General features: G+C 36.8%; 1 protein-coding gene across 3 annotated transcripts in view; it reads right to left on the bottom strand.

Annotated features, from left to right (window-relative positions):
* osbpl7 (oxysterol binding protein-like 7) overlaps positions 1–24,574 on the bottom strand; it is a 53,547-nt gene that overhangs the window by 16,141 nt on the left and 12,832 nt on the right. For 2 of the 3 annotated variants that reach the window (XM_062056895.1, XM_062056894.1), the window contains exons 5-14: positions 17,870–17,983; positions 17,532–17,796; positions 14,026–14,144; positions 13,855–13,944; positions 10,487–10,510; positions 7,571–7,721; positions 7,416–7,498; positions 7,177–7,345; positions 3,919–4,065; positions 3,704–3,840 (exon numbers count right to left, since the gene is read on the bottom strand). In XM_062056895.1, coding sequence (XP_061912879.1) covers positions 3,704–3,840; positions 3,919–4,065; positions 7,177–7,345; positions 7,416–7,498; positions 7,571–7,721; positions 10,487–10,510; positions 13,855–13,944; positions 14,026–14,144; positions 17,532–17,796; positions 17,870–17,983 — 1,299 coding nt within the window. The remainder of the gene's footprint in view (positions 1–3,703; positions 3,841–3,918; positions 4,066–7,176; positions 7,346–7,415; positions 7,499–7,570; positions 7,722–10,486; positions 10,511–13,854; positions 13,945–14,025; positions 14,145–17,531; positions 17,797–17,869; positions 17,984–24,574) is intronic. The other variant, XM_062056896.1, reaches the window with a different exon arrangement.

Raw genomic sequence — 24,574 nt, 5'->3', positions numbered from 1 at the left:
TCTCCTCCAAACATATTGCTGGGTATTGTGGCCAAACAGCTCAATTTTTGTTTCATCTGACCACAGAACTTTCCTCCAGAAGGTCTTATCTTTGTCCATGTGATCGGCAGCAAACTTTAGACGAGCCTTAAGGTGTAGGGCTTCCTTCTTAAATGGTAGCCTCTCAGTCCATGGCGATGCAAAACACGCTTCACTGTTGACACTGACACCTGTGTGGCAGCAGCTTCCAATTCATTGCAGTCCTGCTTTTTGGTGGTTCTCAGTTGACTCTTGATCATCCTGACCAATTTTCTCGCAGCAGCAGGTGATCAGGACTTCCTGATCGTGGCAGTGACAAAACTGTGCCATGCACTTTATACTTATGAACAAATGTCTGCACGGTTGCTCTTGGGACCATAAGCTGCTTTGAAATGGCTCCAAGTGACTTTCCTGACGTGTTCAAGTCCAAGATTCATTTTTTCAAATCTGTGCTGAGTTCCTTTGACTTTCCCATTGGCGCGTTTGTAACCGAGTCTAATGACTGCATCATATGAGTCCTATTTAAATGGACTCAGAGATGTCAACAGGTGTCGTCAATCATAATCACTCACATGAAGTTAAGAAGCCGTGCCATGAAGTTACATCCCCAAAATTGATCATGTATGTTGCTGTATGTATACTTTTGACCCAGCAGATTATGTCACATTTTCAGTAGACCCATAATAAATTCATAAAAGTACCAAACTTCATGAATGTTTTTTGTGACAATCACTTTATCACAAAAAAATAAGAGTTGTAGAAATTATTGGATATATATATCCAATATATATATATATATATATATATATCATATTTAATTGTACTCAAAGTTTAATTAAAAATCATCAGTGTTATTATTCATTGTTCATTTAGTTAGAATGTACTTATTTTAGCGCTGCGTAACTGTATGTCAATTTATTTTTCACCAGTTTTTACGAGTCCCTTCTTTTTTTTTAGAATATTTTAATTAATATTTATTTTTGTAATCCGCCTGACCTAAGCCTCGATAATCATCTTTGTGGTTAACGCACGCTTTCATGTCACTTGACGAGGTTTATCCTGTTCAACTGTAAGTAGGTGAGATGTAATTATTGGATTACATGAAAATAAAGAGGAAGATTACTGATTACTATTTGAGTGGTGGCCCCGGGCCCCTCTGTAGAAAAAAAGTCTGGCACCGAGATCCAAAAGATTAAGACGCGCTGTTGTAGAAGCTGTAGAAAAATGACAATCAAGTTGGTTGAGATGGACCAGGACACATTTTCAGTACATTAATACTATGTGATACGAGTTTAATTAGCTCTGTGGCGCCGCTCTTACTTTGAAAAACCCGTATTGCACCATTTATTCGGTGTTAGTCAAAACAGCTTACAGGTGAGACAAGCTCCTTCGGGTTGCATGGGGAAGACTTAAAAACCTCTTTAAAATAGATTCTTATAGAAAAAAACATTTGAAATACTTTTTTTTTTTAAAGTATTTTTTCAAAATTATGAATTGATTTAGAATCGGGATAAACAAGAATCACAACTCTGATATTAATTTATTTTTGTGGTTTATTTTCAGTATTTAACTTAGAGACTGGACTCCTACGTGATCTCCTTCCAGCGACTTCTCCGTCAAACACACCATCTGCAGCTTCTCCATACTTTCGTGGGTAAATGTTTAGATTTTAAATTGAACGTCCGTGGCTGGCGTTATGGACTCATTCTGCTTCAGTGTGGCGCCTGGCTAGCAGTGCTACGCTCCTCCAAGTTAGCGAGCTACGCGCTTCTGTCACGTTTCGGATGATTTCTTTCTTTAATTCCACAAATATCGTCCAATTCTTCTCCTCAGCACTGTCCTTCACACTCACTCTCTTCACAACCGTGTTTGGAAAAACAAAGTTGTGTCTGTCTCTAGCTACAAGCTAATGCTAGCGAGAAAGACCGAATGCTTTGGTCCCCACCTTACAGGGTTCACTGTGACATTCGCTACGCCAACTAATGTGTGTGTGTGTGTGTGTGTGTGTGTGTGTGTGTGTGTGTGTGTGTGTGTGTGTGTGTGTGTGTGTGTGTGTGTGTGTGTGTGTGTGTGTGTGTGTGTGTGTGTGTGTGTTTCTACCCTTCTTGAGACATCAACAAGGAAAAGTACTTTCCATATGAGGACCGGTGAACAAGTTAGGACCGAAATCATGGTCCCAATAAGGAAAACCATTGCATCTAATAGAGAGCCAAATACTGGAGTCCGTGAACATTGCTCCAAAGTCAGGATTTTTTTGTTGATTTAATGTGCATACAAAAGAAAACATTGACAGGTGCAAAAGCAGCAATATACAGTATGATAAAACCAGACGGCAGCTAAAGAAGGACTTCCCTATTCATCCCCGAAAAAACCCGCCAAGTAAACAGCTGATTTTACGACTTCCGGTGCTGACGTAAGACAACCCGCATCCCATATGTGACCATAGGATGAACAAATACACTACGGTACTAAGACTATAGTGGCCATTAACAGTTAGCTTCTACAGCTGGGTTGCCCAAAGCGCGGCACAGGGGCCATCTGTGGTCCGTGACTCGTTTGTCATCAGCCTTAAGCACATTACAAAAAATAGTGATCTCATTTGCACCCCTGGGAGTGAAATCTATCAAAATTAGGGTGGTCCCAAAAAGGAAGGATTTTTCAAATTGACTGTGTGTCGGTTTTAAAAGTGCTCCCCCTCTGGTCAACATATAAAATAACAAGTGTGTGTAAACATTTGAAGTGCTCCCCCTCTGGCCAACATATGTAATAACAAGTGTGTGTAAGAAATTGAAATGCGCCCCCTTTGGCCAAAATTAATTAAAATAAAATAAATATGTGTATAGAGACATACTGTAATAACTTGAAGTAAATAATGAAGATTAAAAACCAATTACAAAAAAAAAAAGAAAAGAAGAAATTTCTCACAATGTGTCGGCTTTTTTCTTATAAAATTGGGAACAATTTCTTATAGTATTTCTGTTTCTGTAATATTTAAATATTTTCTCGTAAAATTATTACTTTTTAATGCAAAATGGTGACATTCGTCATATAAAATTCCGACTTTTATCACAATATTGCCAATGTTTTTGTTGTAAAATAGTGACATTTTTTTAGTTAAATTGTGACTTTTGTCATCATTTTGCCTAGTAAAATTCTGATGATTATTATAATGTTGGCAACATTTTAAAGTTTTCTTATAAAATTACGACTCTTCATAAAATTGCCAAAATGTTAAGGTTTTTTTGTAAAATTGCGACTGTCATTGAGTCAAATTCCAACTTTTATCATAATATTGCACAAATGTTCAGTTTGTCTTCTAAAATTTTAACTTGCGTTGAGTAAAATGACGACTTTTATGATAACACTGCCAAAATTCGAAGTTTTTCTTGTGAAACTGTGACCTTTTTCTTGTGAAATTCCAACTCATTTTTCACAACGAGCTTTTTTATATTTGCATATTATGTATATATTATCAATGTTGTAAATACTAATCTTTATACATCTAGAAAGGGTGGTCCTAAAGAAGGCCTTTTTCGCAGGTCTCATGAAGGTAACAAATACAAGAGTGTGTGTGTGTGTGTGTGTGTGTGTGTGTGTGTGTGTGTGTGTGTGTGTGTGTGTGTGTGTGTGTGTGTGTGTGTGTGTGTGTGTGTGTGTGTGTGTGTGTGTGTGTGTGTGTGTGTACCATCCTCTGGAACGGGTCCGGGGTGTTGCTGGCGGTGTCCAGCAGCTGACTGTACTCCAGCTCCTCGCAGAGTCTCTGCAGCAGGTTGACGGGCTCGTTGAGGGCGGCGGGCATGGACACGCGGGCCAAGTCTTTGCCTGCGCCATGTGACCGCAACCATCACTTTAACACAACGGCTCTTTTCTTTGGGGAACACGGGTCGTGCTGGCGCGTACCGATGTTGTTGTAGAGGATGGCCATCAGGCCCACGTGACTGTTGTCTGGACACGCAGCGGGAAGCGTGGTCCGGCGTCCGCTGCTCCTGGGGGCCACGCTGTGAGGGGTCCTGGAAATGCTGGCTCGGTACTTCCGGGTGACCGATTCTGTTTTTACATAACGTGGGAAATTATTAATATTTCTATTCGACAAAAAACATTTTCATGCAGTAATGTGACATAAAAACTACATGCTACTACAAAACCCAAAAGCAGTGAAGTTGGCACGTTGTGTAAATGGTAAATAAAAACAGAATACAATGATTCGTTAATCTTTTTCAATTTATATTCAATTGAATAGACTGCAAAGACAAGATATTTAATGTCCCAACTGAGAAACTTCTTTTATTTTTTTGCAAATAATCATTAACTTAAAATTTAATGGCATTGCAAAAAAGTTAGCATAGGGGCATTTTTACCACTGTGTTACATGGCCTTTCCTTTTAACAACACTCAGTAAACGCTTGGGAACCGAGGAGCAATTTTTGGGGCTTTTCAGGTGGAATTCTTTCCCATTCTTGCTTGATGTACAGCTTAAGTTGTTCAACAGTCCGGGGGTCTCCGTTGTGATATTTTAGGCTTCATAATGCGCATATTTTCAACGGGAGACAGGTCTGGACTACAGGCAGGCCAGTCTAGTACCCGCACTCTTTTACTATGAAGCTACGCTGTTGTAACACGTGGCTTGGCATCGTCTTGCTAAAATAAGCAGGGGCGTCCATGGTAACGTTGCTTGGATGGCAACATATGTTGCTCCAAAACCTGTATGTACCTTTCAGCATTAATGGCGCCTTCACAGATGTGTAAGTTACCCATGCCTTGGGCACTAACACACCCCCATACCATCACAGATGCTGGCTTTTACACTTTGCGCCTATAACAATCCGGATGGTTCTTTTCCCTCTTTGGTCCGGAGGACACGACGTCCACAATATACAAAAAAAATTTGAAATGTGGACTCGTCAGACCACAGAACACTTTTCCACTTTGCATCAGTCCATCTTAGATGAGCTCGGGCCCAGCGAAGCCGGCGGCGTTTCTGGGTGTTGTTGATAAATGGCTTTCGCTTTGCATAGTAGAGTTTTAACTTGCACTTACAGATGTAGCGACCAACTGTAGTTACTGACAGTGGTTTTCTGAAGTGTTCCTGAGCCCATGTGGTGATATCCTTTACACACTGATGTCGATTTTTGATGCGGTACCGCCTGAGGGATCGAAGGTCATGGGCATTCAATGTTGGTTTTGGGCCTTGCAGTGATTTCTCCAGATTCTCTGAACCTTTTGATGATATTACGGACCGTAGATGGTGAAATCCCTAAATTCCTTGCAATAGCTCGTTGAGAAATGTTGTTCTTAAACTGTTCGACATTTTGCTCACGCATTTGTTCACAAAGTGGTGACCCTCGCCCCATCCTTGTTTGTGAATGACGGAGCATTTCATGGAAGCTGCTTTTATACCCAATCATGGCACCCACCTGTTCCCAATTAGCCTGTTCACCTGTGGGATGTTCCAAATAAGTGTTTGATGAGCGTTCCTCAACTTTCTCAGTCTTTTTTGCCACTTGTGACAGCTTTTTTTAAACATGTTTGCAGGACATCAAATTCCAAATGAGCTAATATTTGCAAAAAATAACAAAGTTTCTCAGTTGGAACATTAAATATCTTGTCTTTGCAGTCTATTCAATTGAATATAGGTTGAAAAGGATTTGCAAATCATCGTATTCTGTTTTTATTTACCATTTACACAACGTGCCAACATTTTATACTTACTTGTCCTATGTCATCATGCTGACGTTAGCACGCTAATGTTTTATGCTAGCTTTTCAACTATTTTTGTTTGTTTAAACTTAATAATCATGGATTTTGATACTTGGTGCAATCTTTGAAGTATTCTAACTTGTCCTACGTCATCATGCTAACGTTTTATGCTAGCTTTTAAACTAAATGTGTTTGTTTAAACCTAAAAATCATTGATTTTGATACTTGCTGCCATCTTTGAAGTATGCTAACTTGTCCTACGTCATCATGCTAACGTTTTATGCTAACTTTTAAACTAATTTTGTTTGTTTAAACCTAAAAATCATTGATTTTGATACTTGCCGCCATCTTTGAAGTATGCTAACGTCGCTTATATTAGCATGCTAAAGTTAGTATACTAAAGTTTTATGCTAGCGTTTTAGCAAATTTTGTATGTTTACACCTAAAAATAGTGCGTGTTAATATTTGCCCTGTTTCATCATGCTAATGTTAGCATGCCAACGTTTTATGCTAGCTTTTTAGCTGATTTGGTATGTTTACACCTAAAAAATAGTGCAATTTAATACTTGGCACCATCTGAGAAGTATGCTAACTTGTCCTATGTCATCATGCTAATATTTTATGATAGCTTTGTAGCTAATTTTTTGTGTTTACACCTAAAAGTAGTGTATTTTATGCTTATTGTATGCTTACTTGTCCTATGTCATCAAGCTGACGTTAGCAGGCTAATTTTTTATGCTAGCTTTTCAACTAATTTTGTTTGTTTAAACTTAAAAATCATGGATTTTGATACTTGGCGCCATCTTTGAAGTATGCTAACTTGTTCTACGTCATCATGCTAACGTTTCATGCTAGATTTTAAACTAATTTTGTTTGTTTAAACCTAAAAATGATTGATGTTGATACTTGCCGCCATTTTTTAAGTATGCTAAATTGTCCTATGTCATCATGCTAACGTTTTATGCTAGCTCTTAAACTAATTTTGTTTGTTTAAACCTAAAAATCATTGATTTTGATACTTGCCGCCATTTTTTAAGTATGCTAACTTGTCCTACGTCATCATGCTAACGTTTTATGCTAGCTCTTAATCTAATTTTGTTTGTTTAAACTTAAAAATCATGGATTTTGATACTTGGCGCCATCTTGGAAGTATGCTAACGTCTCTTATATTATCATGCTAAGGTTAGCATACTAAAGTTTTATGCTAGTGTTTTAGCTAATTTTGTATGTTTACACCTAAAAATAGTGCATGTTAATATTTGCCCTATGTCATCATACTAATGTTACATGCAAACGTTTTATGCTAGCTTTTTAGCTAATTTTGTATGTTTACACCTAAAAATAGTGCATTTTAATCTTAGAAGTATGTCATCATGCTGATGTTAGCATGCTAATGTTTTACGCTAGCTTTTTAGCTAATTTTGCATGTTTACACCTAAAAATACACACACACACACGCACCGTGGCCTTCTTCAGGCTCCGAGTTGGACGTGCTTCCGTCGCTCAGTCCAGATTCCTCGGACACGTCAGAGGAGCTCCCAAAGAGGATGTCGTCGCTGGCGTCAAAAAACTCGGTGGCCGACTCGGCCACAGAGGCGGGCCTTTGGGACAGACGCCTCGCCGCCGCCGCCTACAGGAAGAAGATTGCGCATCGTTAGACGGCGCTGACTTTGCGGTGTACTCCAGAAGAGGGGCGGCACCTCGTGGTTGTCCTCCCAGACTTCTTGCAGCTTGTGAGTCTCCCGACAGAGCGTGTGGTGGACGGACTGCAGGGAGGTGAGAACTGCAAGGAGGAGGAGACACCGTGTTATTGTCCCGGTCTTAACGACGGCCTGGCGGCAAAACGCGGCGTGACCTCGTAGCGACACGGCGCAGATGTCCTGCTGGATCTTCTTGCCTTCGGCCGACGTGGACGTGGACGGGGACAGCTGGGAGTAGACGTAGTCCGGGATGGAGGGGACGGAGGCGCCGAAGTGGGAGGAGCTAGTCAAAGGGCTGGAGGACAACTATGGAGGACAACATTGTCAGTCTAGCAAACACCAAACTCAATACTCTCGTTTGAGCTCATTTTGTGTGTTTACACCTAAAAATAGTGCATTTTAATACTTGGCACCATCTTGGAAGTATGCTAACTTGTCCTATGTCATCATGCTAACATTTTATGCTAGCTTTGAAACTAATTTTGTTTGTTTAAACCTAAAAATCAAGGACTTTAATAATTGGCGCCATCTTAGAAGCATGCTAACTTGTCCTATGTCACCATGCTAACGTTTTATGATAGCTTTTAAACTAATTGTGTTTGTTTACACCTAAAAATTGTGCATTTTAATACTTGGCACCATCTTAGAAGAATGCTAACTTGTCCTATGTCATCATGCTAATGTTTTATGATAGCTTTTTAGCTCATTTTGTGCGTTTACACCTAAAAATACTACATTTTAATACTTGGCGCCATCTTGGAAGTATGCTAACTGGTCCTATGTCATCATTCTAACGTTTTATGATAACTTTTAAATTAATTTTGTTTGTTTACACTAAAAAATTGTGCATTTTAAAACTTGGCACCATCTTAGAAGTATGCTAACTTGTCCTATGTCATCATGCTAATGTTAGCATTCTAACATTTTATGCTAACTTTTAAACAAACTTGGTTTGTCTAAACCTAAAAATAGTGCTTTTTAATACTCGGCATCATCTTAGAAGTATGCTATCTTGTACTATGTCGTCATGCTAACATATTATGCTATCTTTTAAACTAATTTTGTTTGTTTAACCCTAAAAATCATGGACTTTAATAATTGGCGCCATCTTAGAAGTATGCTAATTTGTCCTATGTCATCATGCTAACATTTTATGATAGCATTTCAGCCCATTTTGTGTGTTTACACCTAAAAATAGTGCATTTTAATAATTGCCGCCATCTTAGAAGTATGCTAACTTGTCCTATGGCATCCTGCACACGTTTTATGATAGCTTTTTAGCTCATATTTCTGTGTTTACACCTAAAAATAGTGCATTTTATTACTTGGCGCCTTCTTAGAAGTATACTCACTTGTCCTATATCATCATGCTAATGTTTTATGATAGCTTATTAGCTCATTTTGTGTGTTTACACCTAAAAATAATGCCTTTTAATACTTGCCGCCATCTTAGAAGTATGCTATCTTGTCCTACGGCATCCTGCAAACGTTTTATGATAGCTTTATAGCTCATATTTTTGTGTTTACACCTGAATATAGTGCATTTTGACACATGGCGCTATCTTAGAAGTATACTAACTTGTCCTATGTCATCACGCTAACTTTTTATAATAGATTTTTAGCTAATTTTGTGTGTTTACTTCTAAAAAATAGTGCATTTTAATACTTGGCGCCATCTTAGAAGTATGCTAACTTGTCCTATGTCATTATGCTAACGTTTGATGATAGCTTTTGAACTAATTTTGTTTGTTTACACCTAAAAATAGTGCATTTTAATACTTGCTGCCATCTTAAAAGTATGCTAACTTGTCCTATGGCATCCCGCAAACGTTTTATGATAGCTTTATAGCTTATATTTTTGTGTTTACACCTAAATTTAGTGCATTTTAACATGTGGCGCTATCTTAGAAGTATGCTAACTTGTCCTAGGTTATCACGCTAACATTTTATGATATATTTTTAGCTCAGTTTGTGTGTTTACTTCTAAAAAATAGTGCATTTTAATACTTGGCGCCATTTTAGAAGTATGCTAACTTGTCATATGTCATCATGATAACGTTTTATGTTAGCTTTTTAACTCATTTTGTATGTTTACACCTAAAAATAGTGCGTTTAAATGCTTGGTGCCATCTTAGAAGTATGCTAACTTGTTCTATGTCATTATACTAACGTTTGATGATAGCTTTTAAACTAATTTTGTTTGTTTACACCTAAAAATACTGCATTTTAATACTTGGCACCATCTTAGAAGTATGCTAACTTGTCCTATGTCATCATGCTAACGTTTTATGATAGCTTTTTAGCTTATTTTGTGTGTTTACACCTAAAAATTGTGCATTTTAATACTTGGCGCCATCTTAGAAGTATGCTAACTTGTCCCATGTCATCATGCCAATGTTAGCATGCTAACATTTTATGACAACTTTTAAACTAATTTTGTATCTTTACACCTAAAAATAGTGCATTTTAATACTTACCACCATCTTAGAAGTATGCTTACTTGTCCTATGCCATCATAATGTTGTATGCTCGCTTTTCAAATCATTCTGTTTGTTTTAACCTAAAAATCATGGATTTTGATACTAGGCGCCATTTGAGAAGTATGCTAACGTCTCTTATATTTGCATGCTAACGTTTTCTGCCATCTGTTCAGCTTATTTTGTATGTTTACTCCTAAAAATAGTGCATTTTAATTATTGGCGCCATCTAAGAAGTATGCCAATGTCTCTTATATTAGCATGCCAGCTTTTTAGCTAATTGTATACGTTTACACCTAAAAATAATGCATTATAATACACACCATCTTAGAAGAATGCTATCCTCTCCTGTATTGGCATGCTAACGTTTTATGCTAGCTTTTTAGCTAATCTTGTATGTTTAAACCTAAAAATCAAGGATTTTAGAAGTATGCTGGCTTCCCCGGGCCACAATACCACACTCAATACCACAATACCGTTCAAGGCTACCACTCTTTGGCGCCCCCTAATGTAAGGTGCCTAAAGGGGCGGAACTAAACACTGATTGGTGGAGGGAGAATGGTCACAACACGCTGCTGGCTACTGAAAACTCACCGATTTGGTCATCCTGCGAACAGGCTTTTGAACCAGAAGATGCCCTGTTAGCTTACAGATACTACACTCAAGTACACACTTCACGGACACAAGTGCACTGGTACCTCGTTTTCCTTAATAGTACGTATTTTAAAATGTGTTTTATGGCAATTCCAAATTTGACCACTGCGTCAGCTGCTATGTAGACTGGCGCTTTCCATCATTTTCAGAAGACTGCATTGCAAAATGATTACCTTCCACCCCTCTCTTCCTTTCAAGCGAGATCCACCCAGGAATGGGGCATATGAATTCTCTCCCTCCTGTAACTTTGCCGGTATACACCTCAGAGTCATATATTTTGGTACTTGATGCATGCTAATGTTAGCATGCTAAGATTCTTTGCTAATTTTACAGATATACACCTATGAGTCGTAGATTTTGGTACTTGACTTATGCTAAAATAAGCATTTTAGCATGCTAACATTAGCATGCTAGCTTTTTTAAAAAGTTAATTCAACAGGTATACACCTCAGAGTCATATATATATATATATATATATATATATATATATATATATATATATATATATATATATATATATATATATTATTACTTCTCTAATGCTAACAGTAAGCATGCTATTAGCACGTTAGTTTTTTAAATTTAATTTAGCAGATTTAGACCTCAGAGTCATATATTTTGGTATTTTACTAATGCTAACAGTCGGCATGCAATTATTGGTATGTTAGCATGTTACTGTTAGCATGCCAGCTTTTTTGGCTCAATGTTCTAGTACACACTTCAGAGTCATATTTTGGTACTTGATGCACGCTAACATTAGCATGCTAGCTTTTTTTAAAAGTTAAGTTAAAAGGTATACACCTCAGAGTCATGTATATATATATGTTAGTACTTCCCTAATGCTAACAGTAAGCATGCTATTAGCACGTTAGTTTTTTTTTATTTAATTTAGCAGATTTAGACCTCAAAGTCATATATTTTGGTACTTTACTCTAATGCTAACAGTCGGCATGCAATTGTTGGTATGTTAGCATCTTACTGTTAGCATGCCAGCTTTTTTTGGCTCAATGTTCTAGTACACACCTCAGAGTCATATATTTTGGTACTTGATGCACGCTAACATTAGCATGCTAGCATTTTTAGCAATTTTTACAGATAAACACCTCCGAGTCATATATTGTGTTACTTGACACATGCTGAAATAAGCATTTTAGTAGCATGCTAGCTTTTTAAACGTTAATTTAGCAGGTTTCCACCTCAGAGTCATATATTTTGGTACTTGACTAATGCTAACAGTAGCTATGCTATTGTTGGTATTTTACCACGTTACTATTAATATGCTGGCTTTTTTAGCTAAATGTTCTAGTGTACACCTAAGAGTTATATATTTTGGTACTTGACGCATACCGAAGTCAGCATTTTAGCATGCTAACATTAGCACTCTAGCATCTTTTTTTAGGTAGTTTAGCAGGTATCCACCTCAGAGTCATATATTTTGGTACTTGACTAATGCGAACAGTAGTTATGCTATTGTTGGCATTTTACCACGTTACTATTAACATGCTAGCTTTTTTAGCTCAATTTTCTAGTGTACACCTCAGAGTTATATATGTTGGTACTTGATGCACGCTAACATTAGCATGCTAACATTTTTAGCAAATGTTACAGATATACACCTCCGAGTCATATATTGTGTTCCTTGACACATGCTGAAATAAGCATTTTAGTAGCATGCTAGCTTTTTTAAAGTTAATTTAGCAGGTTTCCACCTCAGAGTCATATATTTTGGTACTTGACTAATGTTAACAGTAGTTATGCTATTGTTGGTATTTTACCACGTTACTATTAACATGCTAGCTTTTTTAGCTAAATTTTCTAGTATACACCTTAGAGTTATATAGTTTGGTACTTGACACATACCGAAGTCAGCATTTGAGCATGCTAACATTAGCACTCTAGCATCTTTTTTGAAGTAGTTTAGCAGGTATTCACCTCAGAGTCATATATTTTGTTACTTGACTAATGCTAACAGTAGTTATGCTATTGTTGGCGTTTTATTACGTTACTATTAACATGCTAGCTTTTTTAGCTCAATTTTCTAGTGTGCACCTCAGAGTTATATATTTTGGTACTTGATGCATGCTAATTTTAGCATGCTAACATTTGTCGCTAATATGACAGATATACACCTCCGCGGCATATATTTTGGTAATTGACGCATACCGAAGTCACGTTTGAGTAAGCTAACATTATCACTCTAGCATCGTTTTTTAGGTAGTTTAGCAGGTATTCACCTCAGAGTCATATATTTTGGTACTTGATTAATGCTAACAGTAGTTATGCTATTTTTGGTATTTTACCACATTACTACTAACATGCTAGTTTTTTCAGCTCAATTTTCTAGTGTACACCCACAATTCATATTTTTGGTTTCTTGAGGTTAACTGGCGAGCGTGTTAACTGTTGGCTTTCATGCGGAATTTCTACTGAATCTACCTTTCCTAGCTCTTTTAAGAAAATGTTTTATATTGTACTGACTTTGAATGTGAAAAATACCAAAATGGCCCCCGCATCCTTTAATATTTTAGTCAGTGGCCCTCATTGGAATACATGTTATACTGTTATTTTTACTACATTGCACTTTTTGCAATTGTTGACTCAAAAACGCAAAGAGAACTGTAAGTTTATGCCTAAATGCTGAATAAAAAACCTTAAATGCTGAATAAAAAACCTTGAACTAACCCTAAATGATGAATAAAATGTATAAATCAACATTAAGGAGGCGAGGGGACTTACCATGAATTGATTCACGTGGACCCCGACTTAAACAAGTTGAAAAACTTATTTGGGTGTTACCATTTAGTGGTCAATTGTACGGAATATGTACTGAACTGTGCAAACTACTAATAAAAGTTTCAATCAATCAATCAAACCTGCGTACTTTGCTACCAGTTCTTTCTTGAATTCAACAGTGTTTCTCATCTTCTTTATCACAGTGCTGCCACTCGCTACTTTGTTTGGCCCCATGGTGGATTATTTTACAGCTGTATTCAATACAAACAAGTACAGATTGAGTCAGAAACGCGTGGATTCTTTGAGTGGACACATTGTTACGCCCAATAACCAAGACGTACACAAAAAGAAGGGCAAACTTTTAGCCACAATTCCAAGGAAATCGAGGTACCATTATTACTGGAAGTGAAAAACGAAGACAATGTGGAGTACTTACATCCTTTCTACAGATTTTTGAGTAATTTTTGTGGCGCTTGTTTTCTGCGCTTGGAATAAAAAAGTTGCCCAAATGTGTTCCCACCATTGTTAACTTGTGTCCATGCAGTGTCATGTGACGGCGTCATGTGACCTCTTACCAGTCCTAGCGCTTCCACCCTGGACAGAGTACGAGAGTGACCCTGCACTCGTCCGGGTTTTGGCTTCTTGGGCTTCTCCAGGGAAAGGTTCTGTCGGCAAAAAGACAACACGCGGTCGTCAGCACAAAAGAAGGCGCTCTGAGGTGAAGCTCCGCCCCCTTGCAGTGACACCTGTGTGCTGATGATGCGCTGGAGCTCGCCGTTAGTCAACGCTGGCCCCGCCTCCAGCAGCTGCAGCCTCTGAATCAGACGGTTGAGTTCTGAAAGGTCCAAATGACAGCGGTTGAGCTCTGGAAAAAAAAAAAAAAAATTTCATTTGAGTTGCATGGAACATACTATGGATAGTCATTACTGTCTTTAATACGAAAGCTTTTTTGACACTGAATTTTGTGAACTGAATTCTTTTTACATCATATTATGCTGACAATTTCTATAAAAAATTCAGTGCAAAATAATTCAGTGTAAAAAATCAGTGCAGAAAAATTCTGTGTAAAAAAAATTCAGTTCATAAATATTTAGCACATAAACATTTCAGTGTACCAATATTCAGTGTAAAAAAATAAGTGCAAAATAATTCAATGTAAAACATTCAGATTGTAAAAATTCAGTGTAAAAATATTCAGTGCATAAACATTTTGGTGTACAAATATTTAGGCGAAAACAATCAGTGAGGAAAAATTCAGTATATACAAATATTCAGTGCAGAAAAAAATCTGTGTAAAAAATTCAGTGCAAAAATAATTCAGTGTATTAAAAATCAGTGCAGAAATTCCAGTTTATAAATATTCAGCACATAAACATTTCAGTGTACAAATATTCAGTGTAAAATAATTAGGTGCAAAATAATTCCATGCAAAAAATTCAGTGTGTAAAATTTCAGCATAAAAAAATCCAGAGCAGAAAACTATATTGTAAAAATATTCAGTGCATAAACATTTAAGTGTACAAATATTTAGTGTAAAAAAATTGGTGCGGAAAAATTCAGTGTAAAAAAAATCCAGTGCAGAAAAATTCAGTGTAAAAAAAATCAATGCATAGAAATTTAGTGCAAAAAAATACAGTGCAGAAAAATTCAGTGTAAAAAATATTCAGTGTATAAATATTCAGTGCATAAACATTTCAGTGTAAATAATTCAGTGCAAAATATTTCAGTGTGGACAAATTCAGTGTATAAAAATACAGTGCAGAAAATGTCAGTGTAAAATATTCTGTGTAAAATATTCAGTCTATAAATATTTACTGCATAAACATTTCCATGTACAAATATTCAGTGTAAAAAAAATTCAGTGTAAAAGAATTAGTGTGGAAAAATTCAGTGTAAAAAAAATCCACTGCAGAAAAATTCAGTGTAAAAAAAATCAGTGCAAAGAAATTTGGTGTAAAAAAATCCAGTGCAGAAATATTCAGTGTAAAAAATATTCAGTGTATAAATATTCAGTGCATAAACATTTCAGTGTTAAAAAATTCCGTACAAAATATTTCAGTGTGGACAAATTCGGTGTATAAAACTCCAGTGCAGAAAATGTCAGTGTAAAATATTCAGTCAATAAATATTCAGTGCATAAACATTTCCGTGTACAAATATTCAGTGTAAAAAATTCTGTGTAAAAAAATTAGTGTGGAAAAATTGAGTGTAAAAAAGATCATGTGCAGAAAAGTTCAGTGTAAAAAAAATCAGTGCAAAGAAATTTGGTGTAAAAAAAATCCAGTGCAGAAAAATTCAGTGTAAAAAATATTCAGTGCATAAATATTCAGTGCATAAACATTTCAGTGTAGAAAATTCAGTGCAGAAAATGTCAGTGTAAAATATTCAGTCTATAAATATTCAGTGCATAAACATTTCCGTGTACAAATATTCAGTGTAAAAAAATCAGTGTAAAAAAATTATGTGAAAAAATTTGGTGTTAAAATAATCCAGTGCAGAAAAATTCAGTGTAAAATATTCAGTGCATAAACATTTCTGTGTACAAATATTCAATGTAAAAAATTTAGTGCAAAATACTTCAGTGTAAAGAGAAACAAGTGTGGAAAAATTCAGTGTATAAAAATCCAGGAGAGAAAATTTCAGAGTAAAAAAAATCAGTGTATAAAAAATCAGTGCAGAAAAATTCAGTGTAAAAAATTCAGTGCAGAAAAAAATCTGTGTAAAAATATTCAGTGCATAAACACTTCCGTGTACAAATATTCAATGTAAAAAATTCAGTGCAAAATACATCAGTGTAAAAAGAAACAAGTGCAGAAAAAAATCAGTGCAGAAAAAATGTTGTGTAAAAAAAATAATTAAGTCTAAAAAAATTCAGTGCAGAAGAATTCAGTGAAAAAAAATTCAGTGTAAAAAAATCCTGTGTAAAAAAAATCGATGCTGTCTCAGAACCATGACCCGTCTCCGCTCGGGATGGTTTCCTGCTGGCCCCACTATGGACTGGACTCTCACTATTATGTTAGATCCACTATGGATTGGACTCTCACTATTATGTTAGATCCACTATGGACTGGACTTTCACTATTATGTTAGATCCACTATGGACTGGACTCTCACTATTATGTTAGATCCACTATGGACTGGACTCTCACAATTATGTTAGATCCACTATGGACTGGACTCTCACTATTATGTTAGATTCACTATGGACTGGACTTTCACTATTATGTTAGATCCACTATGGACTGGACTCTCACTATTATGTTAGATCCACTATGGACTGGACTCTCACTATTATGTTAGATCCACTATGGACTGGACTCTCACAATTATGTTAGATCCACTATGGACTGGACTCTCACTATTATGTTGGATCCACTATGGACTGGACTTTCACTATTATGTTAGATCCACTATGGACTGGACTCTCACTATTATGTTAGATCCACTATGGACTGGACTTTCACTATTATGTTAGATCCACTATGGACTGGACTTTCACTATTATGTTAGATCCACTATGGACTGGACTCTCACTATTATGTTAGATCCACTATGGACTGGACTCTCACTATTATGTTAGATCCACTATGGACTGGACTTTCACAATATTATGTCAGACCCACTCGACATCCATTGCTTTCGGTCTCCCCTAGAGGGGGGTGGGGTTACCCACATATGCGGCCCTCTCCAAGGTTTCTCATAGTCATTCACATCGACGTCCCACTGGGGTGAGTTTTCCTTGCCCTTATGTGGGCTGTGTACCGAGGATGTCGTTGTGGCTTGTGCAGCCCTTTGAGACACTTGTGATTTAGGGCTATATAAATAAACATTGATTGATTGATTGATTGCTTCAGTCTTAATTTACCTGAAGTGAGTCTTGAAATTTAAAGCAACGAATAATTCTTACTTTTTTTACACGGAATTTGAAAACGCTATATTTTAACAAACTCAATTTTTAAACACACATTTGTTTCCTGCAGTGAAACTTTTTTACACCAATGTTGTTTTACCTTGAATTTTTACGCAGTGAATTTTAAAACGCTGCAGTGAATATGGTTTTTTACATTAAACTTTTTTTTACACGGAATTTTAAAAAAACAACTGTATTTAAACAAACTGAATCTTTAAGCACTCTACGTTTGCTCACACATTTGTATTCATTTAAATTGTCAAAAAAACACAAAATTTAAAAGGCAAAAAATTCCATTGCATAAATAATTTTTTTTGGTAGGGAAGACACAAATGAACGTACCTTGAGCACAGGTGTCAGGAGGGTGACTCTGCTGCAGCCACGCTGACACCTTGTTGTTGGCGGAGGGCGGGGCTACAGAGGCCACGCCCACCGCGCTCTGCACAGGTAGGAGGAGGAGCTCGCTGGAGAAGCACCTAGACCGGCTGCTGTCAGCTGACACGCTCGCCAGGTGTCCGTTAGGAAGAACGGCCGCCTCGCTCTTCCTGTAGGAGCGGTGAGCTTGCAGCTTGGTCACCCAGATGTAGAAGAGCTCGTGGCTCTTGGCCTTCAGGAGACACCGGGGGGGACTTGAGACATCTTCACACAGGAACCACAACCAGGAGGGAGCTGAGTTTTACCTTCATGTGATACAGAATGTCCCCCGCGTCCAAGTCGATACGGTTGGACTTCTTGTTGATGGACATGACGGCATTGCTAATGTCCACAGAACCCTGCACTCGTCCTATGGATACCTGTTGGCATCACATGTTATGATTACATGTTGTTATTTATTACATGTTAGTGTAGTAGAATTTCTGACCTTTTGACCTATATTTCTTGGCTTTTAAGAATGTCCGCTCATTTTCAATACTCTTGTATTTTTGTGCCATTGAATGGACCAGTTGTGGGACAAAAGTGAATATTAAGTCGTGCCAACCTGTCTATAGAATGTGTTGACTGTCTAAAGGATTCGAGTTGTTATGGAACAGATAGGAAAAGCAAAACAAGACATTGACGCACTCGATAAGGAACGATGATGCACAACAGACATATAAAAAATGGCAGAAGACCGGAACTCGTGGGTGATTTTGGCTTGTGTGTGTCTTGTTAGCTCCGGAGTAACTTGTGGTTTGTCTGCACGACCAACTCAATTCAACCTGCACTTCTGATAATGGGTAAATAAATTTGTTGTACTAAACTACTTTTGTTGCCTGCTTAAGCTTCGGACAATCCACTACACAAATTGGCGTCACGAACAGGATCCAAACTCACCTCCCCCCTCTGTCCCTGTGAGAAGGACAGAGGGGGGAGGTGAGTTTGGATTGGGTCAAGTTTGAGCGTGTTGAGGTTTTATTTAATCGATATGATCAATCCGGTACAAGGATAAAGGAACGTAATGATTTAGATTGACAATTGCAGTGGTTGGCGAAAGCAACCACAACCTCAAAGGAGGGTGCCAATTCAGTAATTAAATGTTTTGTGAATGATCTAATATCCCGACATGGTTTCCCCAAAAAGATTAGGTCAAACAACGGCACCTATTTTAAGAAAACAGGTTAATCTTCTTCAGTCACAAGATCAGCACTTCTCAGGACCAGCAGCTTCCTAGGAAGGTGGAAAGACCATGAGACCAAAATGGTAAGTTTGCAAAATGTAGAATTTGTGTGCCAGTTCCTCTGTGCAGATTTGAGGATGAAAGCAGCCACTCCAGATTCCCTTGCACTCGCTAAGAGGGGCACGGTCAAAGCCAATCCAGGACCAACACCCGATACCTGACTGGAAGGAACCGAGAGGAGAGACAACACCTTGCCAGCGATGACGAGAACAACTAAGGTTGGCAGCCAATGGGTCCACCGGGACTCCAGCAGCTGTGGAAAGAAGTGTCGGGAGTGCCGAAGCAGCGAGGAGGCCTGAAGCAAGCCGAGGGCCTGGACCAAAGCCTCACGCCCCATACTCTGCCCCAGCCTTCCCCAAAGCCCCCACAGCTCCAACTCTACCTGAGTTTTCCCCAATTTCGGCCAGCACGCACATGCCATTGCACAGTCTGCCCAATGGACTGAACCACACCCCTTAAAGAGACAGAGACAGACTGTTTGAGTGGATCTCTTTCTTCACCAGGGCAGCCGAAAGCCCAACGAGGTGTCGGCAGGCCATCAGCCTGAGGCACCACCGAGCCATCTATACGAGCACTAATCGAACATGGACTCATACGAAATTCAGTTCAGTGTTCAAAATTAATTGGTAATTAACAATATTGGTAACTACATCCATTGCAAATGCCGGGAAAAATATTTTTGCAAATGTCTTACAGTCATAAGTCTATATACATTCATCTATTTATGTTCAATGATGTTCATGATCAAAGTATTTGTTATTCCTTTACTAAATTAAAGGGTAGGCCACTAATTGTGTTCTGTGAGATGGTTTTACTGCAGGCTGGTAACAGCGATCGCTCTGAAGGAGGGTCATAGACGGAATTTTTGCCTCGTATAAAAACATTGAGGTTTTTGCGTCTATCTGCGGTAGAGATTTAAGTTAGTGGTCTATATCAGAAATTGTTTTGGTCCAGGGTCTTAAGACCCTGGAAGGCGGGTATGTAGTAGAATTTCTGACCTTTTGACCTATATTTCTTGGCTTTTAAGAATGTCCGCTCATTTTCAATACTCTTGTATTTTTGTGCCATTGAATGGACCAGTTGTGGGACAAAAGTGAATATTAAGTCGTGCCAACCTGTCTATAGAATGTGTTGACTGTCTAAAGGATTCGAGTTGTTATGGACCAGATAGGAAAAGCAAAACAAGACATTGACGCACTCGATAAGGAACGATGACGCAGAACAGACATATAAAAAATGGCAGAAGACCGGAACTCGTGGGTGATTTTGGCTTGTGTGTGTCTTGTTTGCTCCGGAGTAACTTGTGGTCTGTCTGCACGGCCAACTCAATTCAACCTGCACTTCTGATAATGGGTAAATAAATTTGTTGTACTAAACTACTTTTGTTGCCTGCTTAAGCTTCGGACAATCCACTACATTAGTAGCACATGTTGGCATCATATGTTACTATTACGTGTTAGCATCACGTGTTAGCATCATATGCAGGCATTACGTGTTAGCATTACGTGTAGGTATGTTATGCATCATATTTTATGATAACATGTTAGTATCCTATGTTATTTTTACATGTTGGTATCACATGCTAGCATTACATTTTAGCATCAAATGTTGCTATTAACATAGGCTGACCATATTGTGAAATCCCAAAAAGAGGACACATATATGCGTGCCAAGGCGGGCAGCACGCCAAGGCCGGGACTAGGTGAAAATTTGCCAATGATACTCGAACTTGCTTCATAAATAATATATTTATTTAAATAAAGCATTTTTTCTCCTCTGTTGACAGCAGTGTTGGCGCTAGGAATTTTCCCAGGTCCCAGGGACCCCATCAAGTCATAAAAATGGGGTGCCACAATACATTTTTGGGGTACCACTTTTTTGTAAGCGTTTTAAAAATAAATGACAAAGTAATTTGCATTATCCTGTTGTATCTCACATTATATTTTGTGTTTTGGAAAAAGGTTGTCATAAACGTTACTTAATTCATTAAAAAAAATAATACAAAAGAAAACAAATGTGTATACATATGTAAATGTATTCAGTTATAAACATTCATTTACTTTCTTCTTTCCTTCATGGATCTAAACTTTACTGCTGCTGCTAGTTTTTTCTATGTTTTTATTAGATAAGTTGTAGGTGTATTTATTTCAGTATAAAAGTGTAAAAACTGTTTTGCTTGGGTCATGAAATGATGATAATGGTGTGCCAGGGCATACATACATTTTATATTTAACGCTTAAATCTCTGGAGTCTACATCAACTTTACATCTATTCCACATTTCAAAATGTTTTAGTTTTTTATGTTGTGTTTTTTGTTTGTTTGTTTTCCGCCCTTTTTTGTCAAACAAAACTATGTTTTTTATGGCAAACACACAAAATATGCAAAATCTTCCACCAAAAATATTTTTCTTAGTGGAATATTTGATGTGAAGTAATCGGAACCTTTGATAGGTCAATAATTCATAATAACATTGATTTTGATTATTTATTATTATGTTTTGAGCAATGACAGTTTGAAAGAAAAAAAAAACATTTTTGTTTTATTAGTCAACATTGCAACTGTTTCTAAATTACATTTCACCTGTAAGCTTTTTTATTTAAGTTTTGGTATGTTTTTGTTTATTTTAATAATATTTTTAGAATGTGCCATGGGCCTTTAAAACATTATGCTGTGGGCCGCAAATGGTAAAATAAAAAAAATCGGCGTCCTTTCTGATTTCAATGCGTTAATAAGACACAAAAAGTGTGTTAACGCCAACACTGCTTGACAGTATAACAAAATAAGTCACACTTATATTCTGTAACATTCAGAGCTTTGGGAAAAAAAAGTGCAGAGGTAGAAATATTCAAAATAACCTCTTGTATACAATCTAAACATAAATAATGCCTCAAAAGAAGTTAAATACATTTAAACAAAAAACAGCAGACAAGCTCTCGCCCTGCACAGCTGTTTTGTGCTTTGTAGTGTCGATATGAGCTTGTAGATCTTTGGCCCCTTTATTTGCCACAGATACATACGTTGCTGCTTTGAACACAGTGCATTCTGCCTTCCATGTGTCACGGCCAGGACGAAAACACAAATACTTTTTCCGCAAATCATCCGTGAAGTTGCATTTACGTCCGGGGAAAAGAGGACGTATGGTCAGCCTATATTACGTGTTATCGTCACATGTTAGCATCAAATGTTGCTATTTCATTTTAGCGTCACATGTTACTAATACATGTTAGAATCAAATGTTACCATTACATGTTAGCATCACATGTTAGCCTCATATATTACTAATAAATGTTAGCATCATATATTACTATTAAATGTTGGCATAACATGTTACTATTACATGTTAGCATCAGTTGTTAGCATCATATGTTTGTCTCACATGTTACTATTACATGTTAGCGTCCCGTGTTTCCATTACATGTTAGAATCGCATGTTAGAATCAAATGTTACCATTACATGTTAGCATCACATGTTAGCCTCACATATTACTATTGAATGTTAGCATCACATGTTACTATTAAATGTTAGCATCAAATGTTAATATTAGATGTTAGCATCAGTTGTTAGCAACACATGTTAGTGTCACATGTTAATAATACACGTTAGCATCGCATGTTAGGATCAAATGTTGCTATTATGTGTTAGCATCAAATGTTGCTTTTGCATGTTAGCATCACAAGTCACTACTACATGTTGGCAAAACATTTTATTATTACATGTTAGCATCACATGTTATTGTTACATGTTAGCATCAAATGTTGCTATTAAGTGTTAGCATAACATGTTAGCATCAAATGTTGCTTTTACATATTAGCATCATGTTAGCATCGAATGTTGCAATTACATGTTAGCATCACATGTTGCTATTACATGTTAGCATCACATGTTACTATTACATGTTAGCATGACATGTTGCTATTACATGTTAGCATCACATGTTATTATTACATGCTAGCATCAAATGTTGCTATTACATGTTAGCATGACATGTTGCTATTACATGTTAGCATGACATGTTGCTATTACATGTTCGCATCAAATGTTGCTAATACATGTTAGCATCACATGTTACTATAACATGTTAGCATCACATGTTACTATTACATGTTAGCATCACATGTTACTATTACTTGTTAGCATCAGTTGTTAGCATCATATGTTAGTATCACATGTTACTATTACATATTAGCATGAAATGTTGCTAATACATGTTAGCATCACGTGTTATTATAACAAGTTAGCATCAAATGTTACTATTACATGTTACCATCACATGTTAGCATGAAATGTTATTATAACATGTTAGCATCAAATGTTACTATTACATGTTAGCATCACATGTTAGCATGAAATGTTGCTATAACATGTTAGCATCACATGTTACTATTACATGTTAGCATCACATGTTAGCATGAAATGTTGCTATTACATGTTAGCATGAAATGTTGCTATTACATGTTAGCATCAAATGTTGCTATTACATGTTAGCATCAAATGTTGCTATTACATGTTAGCATCAAATGTTGCTATTACATGTTAGCATCACATGTTATTATTACATGTTAGCATCACATGTTGCTATTACATGTTAGCATCACATGTTAGCATGAACTGTTGCTATTACATGTTAGCATCAAATGTTGCTATTACATGTTAGCATCACATGTTAGCATGAACTGTTGCTATTACATGTTAGCATCAAATGTTGCTATTACATGTTAGCATCAAATGTTGCTATTACATGTTAGCATCACATGTTACTATTACATGTTAGCATCACATGTTATTATTACATGTTAGCATCACATGTTGCTATTACATGTTAGCATCACATGTTAGCATGAAATGTTGCTATTACATGTTAGCATCAAATGTTGCTATTACATGTTAGAATCACAAGTTACTATTACATATTAGCATGAAATGTTGCTATTACATGTTAGCATCACATGTTGCTATTACATGTTAGCATCAAATGTTGCTATTACATGTTAGCATGATAAGTTGCTATTACATGTTAGCATCACATGTTATTATAACATGTTAGCATCAAATGTTACTATTACATGTTAGCATCACATGCTAGCATGAAATGTTGCTAATACATGTTAGCATCACATGTTATTATAACATGTTAGCATCAAATGTTACTATTACATGTTAGCATCACATGTTAGCATCACATGTTAGCATGAAATGTTGCTAATACATGTTAACATCACATGTTATTATAACATGTTAGCATCGAATGTTGCTATTACATGTTAGCATCACATGTTATTATTACATGTTAGCATGAAATGTTGCTATTACATGTTAGCATCGAATGTTGCTATTACATGTTAGCATCAAATGTTGCTATTACATGTTAGCATCAAATGTTGCTATTACATGTTAGCATCACATGTTATTATTACATGTTAGCATCACATGTTGCTATTACATGTTAGCATCACATGTTAGCATGAACTGTTGCTATTACATGTTAGCATCAAATGTTGCTATTACATGTTAGCATCACATGTTAGCATGAACTGTTGCTATTACATGTTAGCATCAAATGTTGCTATTACATGTTAGCATCAAATGTTGCTATTATATGTTAGCATCACATGTTACTATTACATGTTAGCATCACATGTTATTATTACATGTTAGCATCACATGTTGCTATTACATGTTAGCATCACATGTTAGCATGAAATGTTGCTATTACATGTTAGCATCAA

Source organism: Entelurus aequoreus, linkage group LG08 (genome assembly GCF_033978785.1).
Source record: "Entelurus aequoreus isolate RoL-2023_Sb linkage group LG08, RoL_Eaeq_v1.1, whole genome shotgun sequence".
Classification (NCBI taxonomy): domain Eukaryota; kingdom Metazoa; phylum Chordata; class Actinopteri; order Syngnathiformes; family Syngnathidae; genus Entelurus; species Entelurus aequoreus.
Note: the sequence above shows the minus strand (reverse complement) of the source record. Positions and strands in the feature narration are given on the sequence as shown.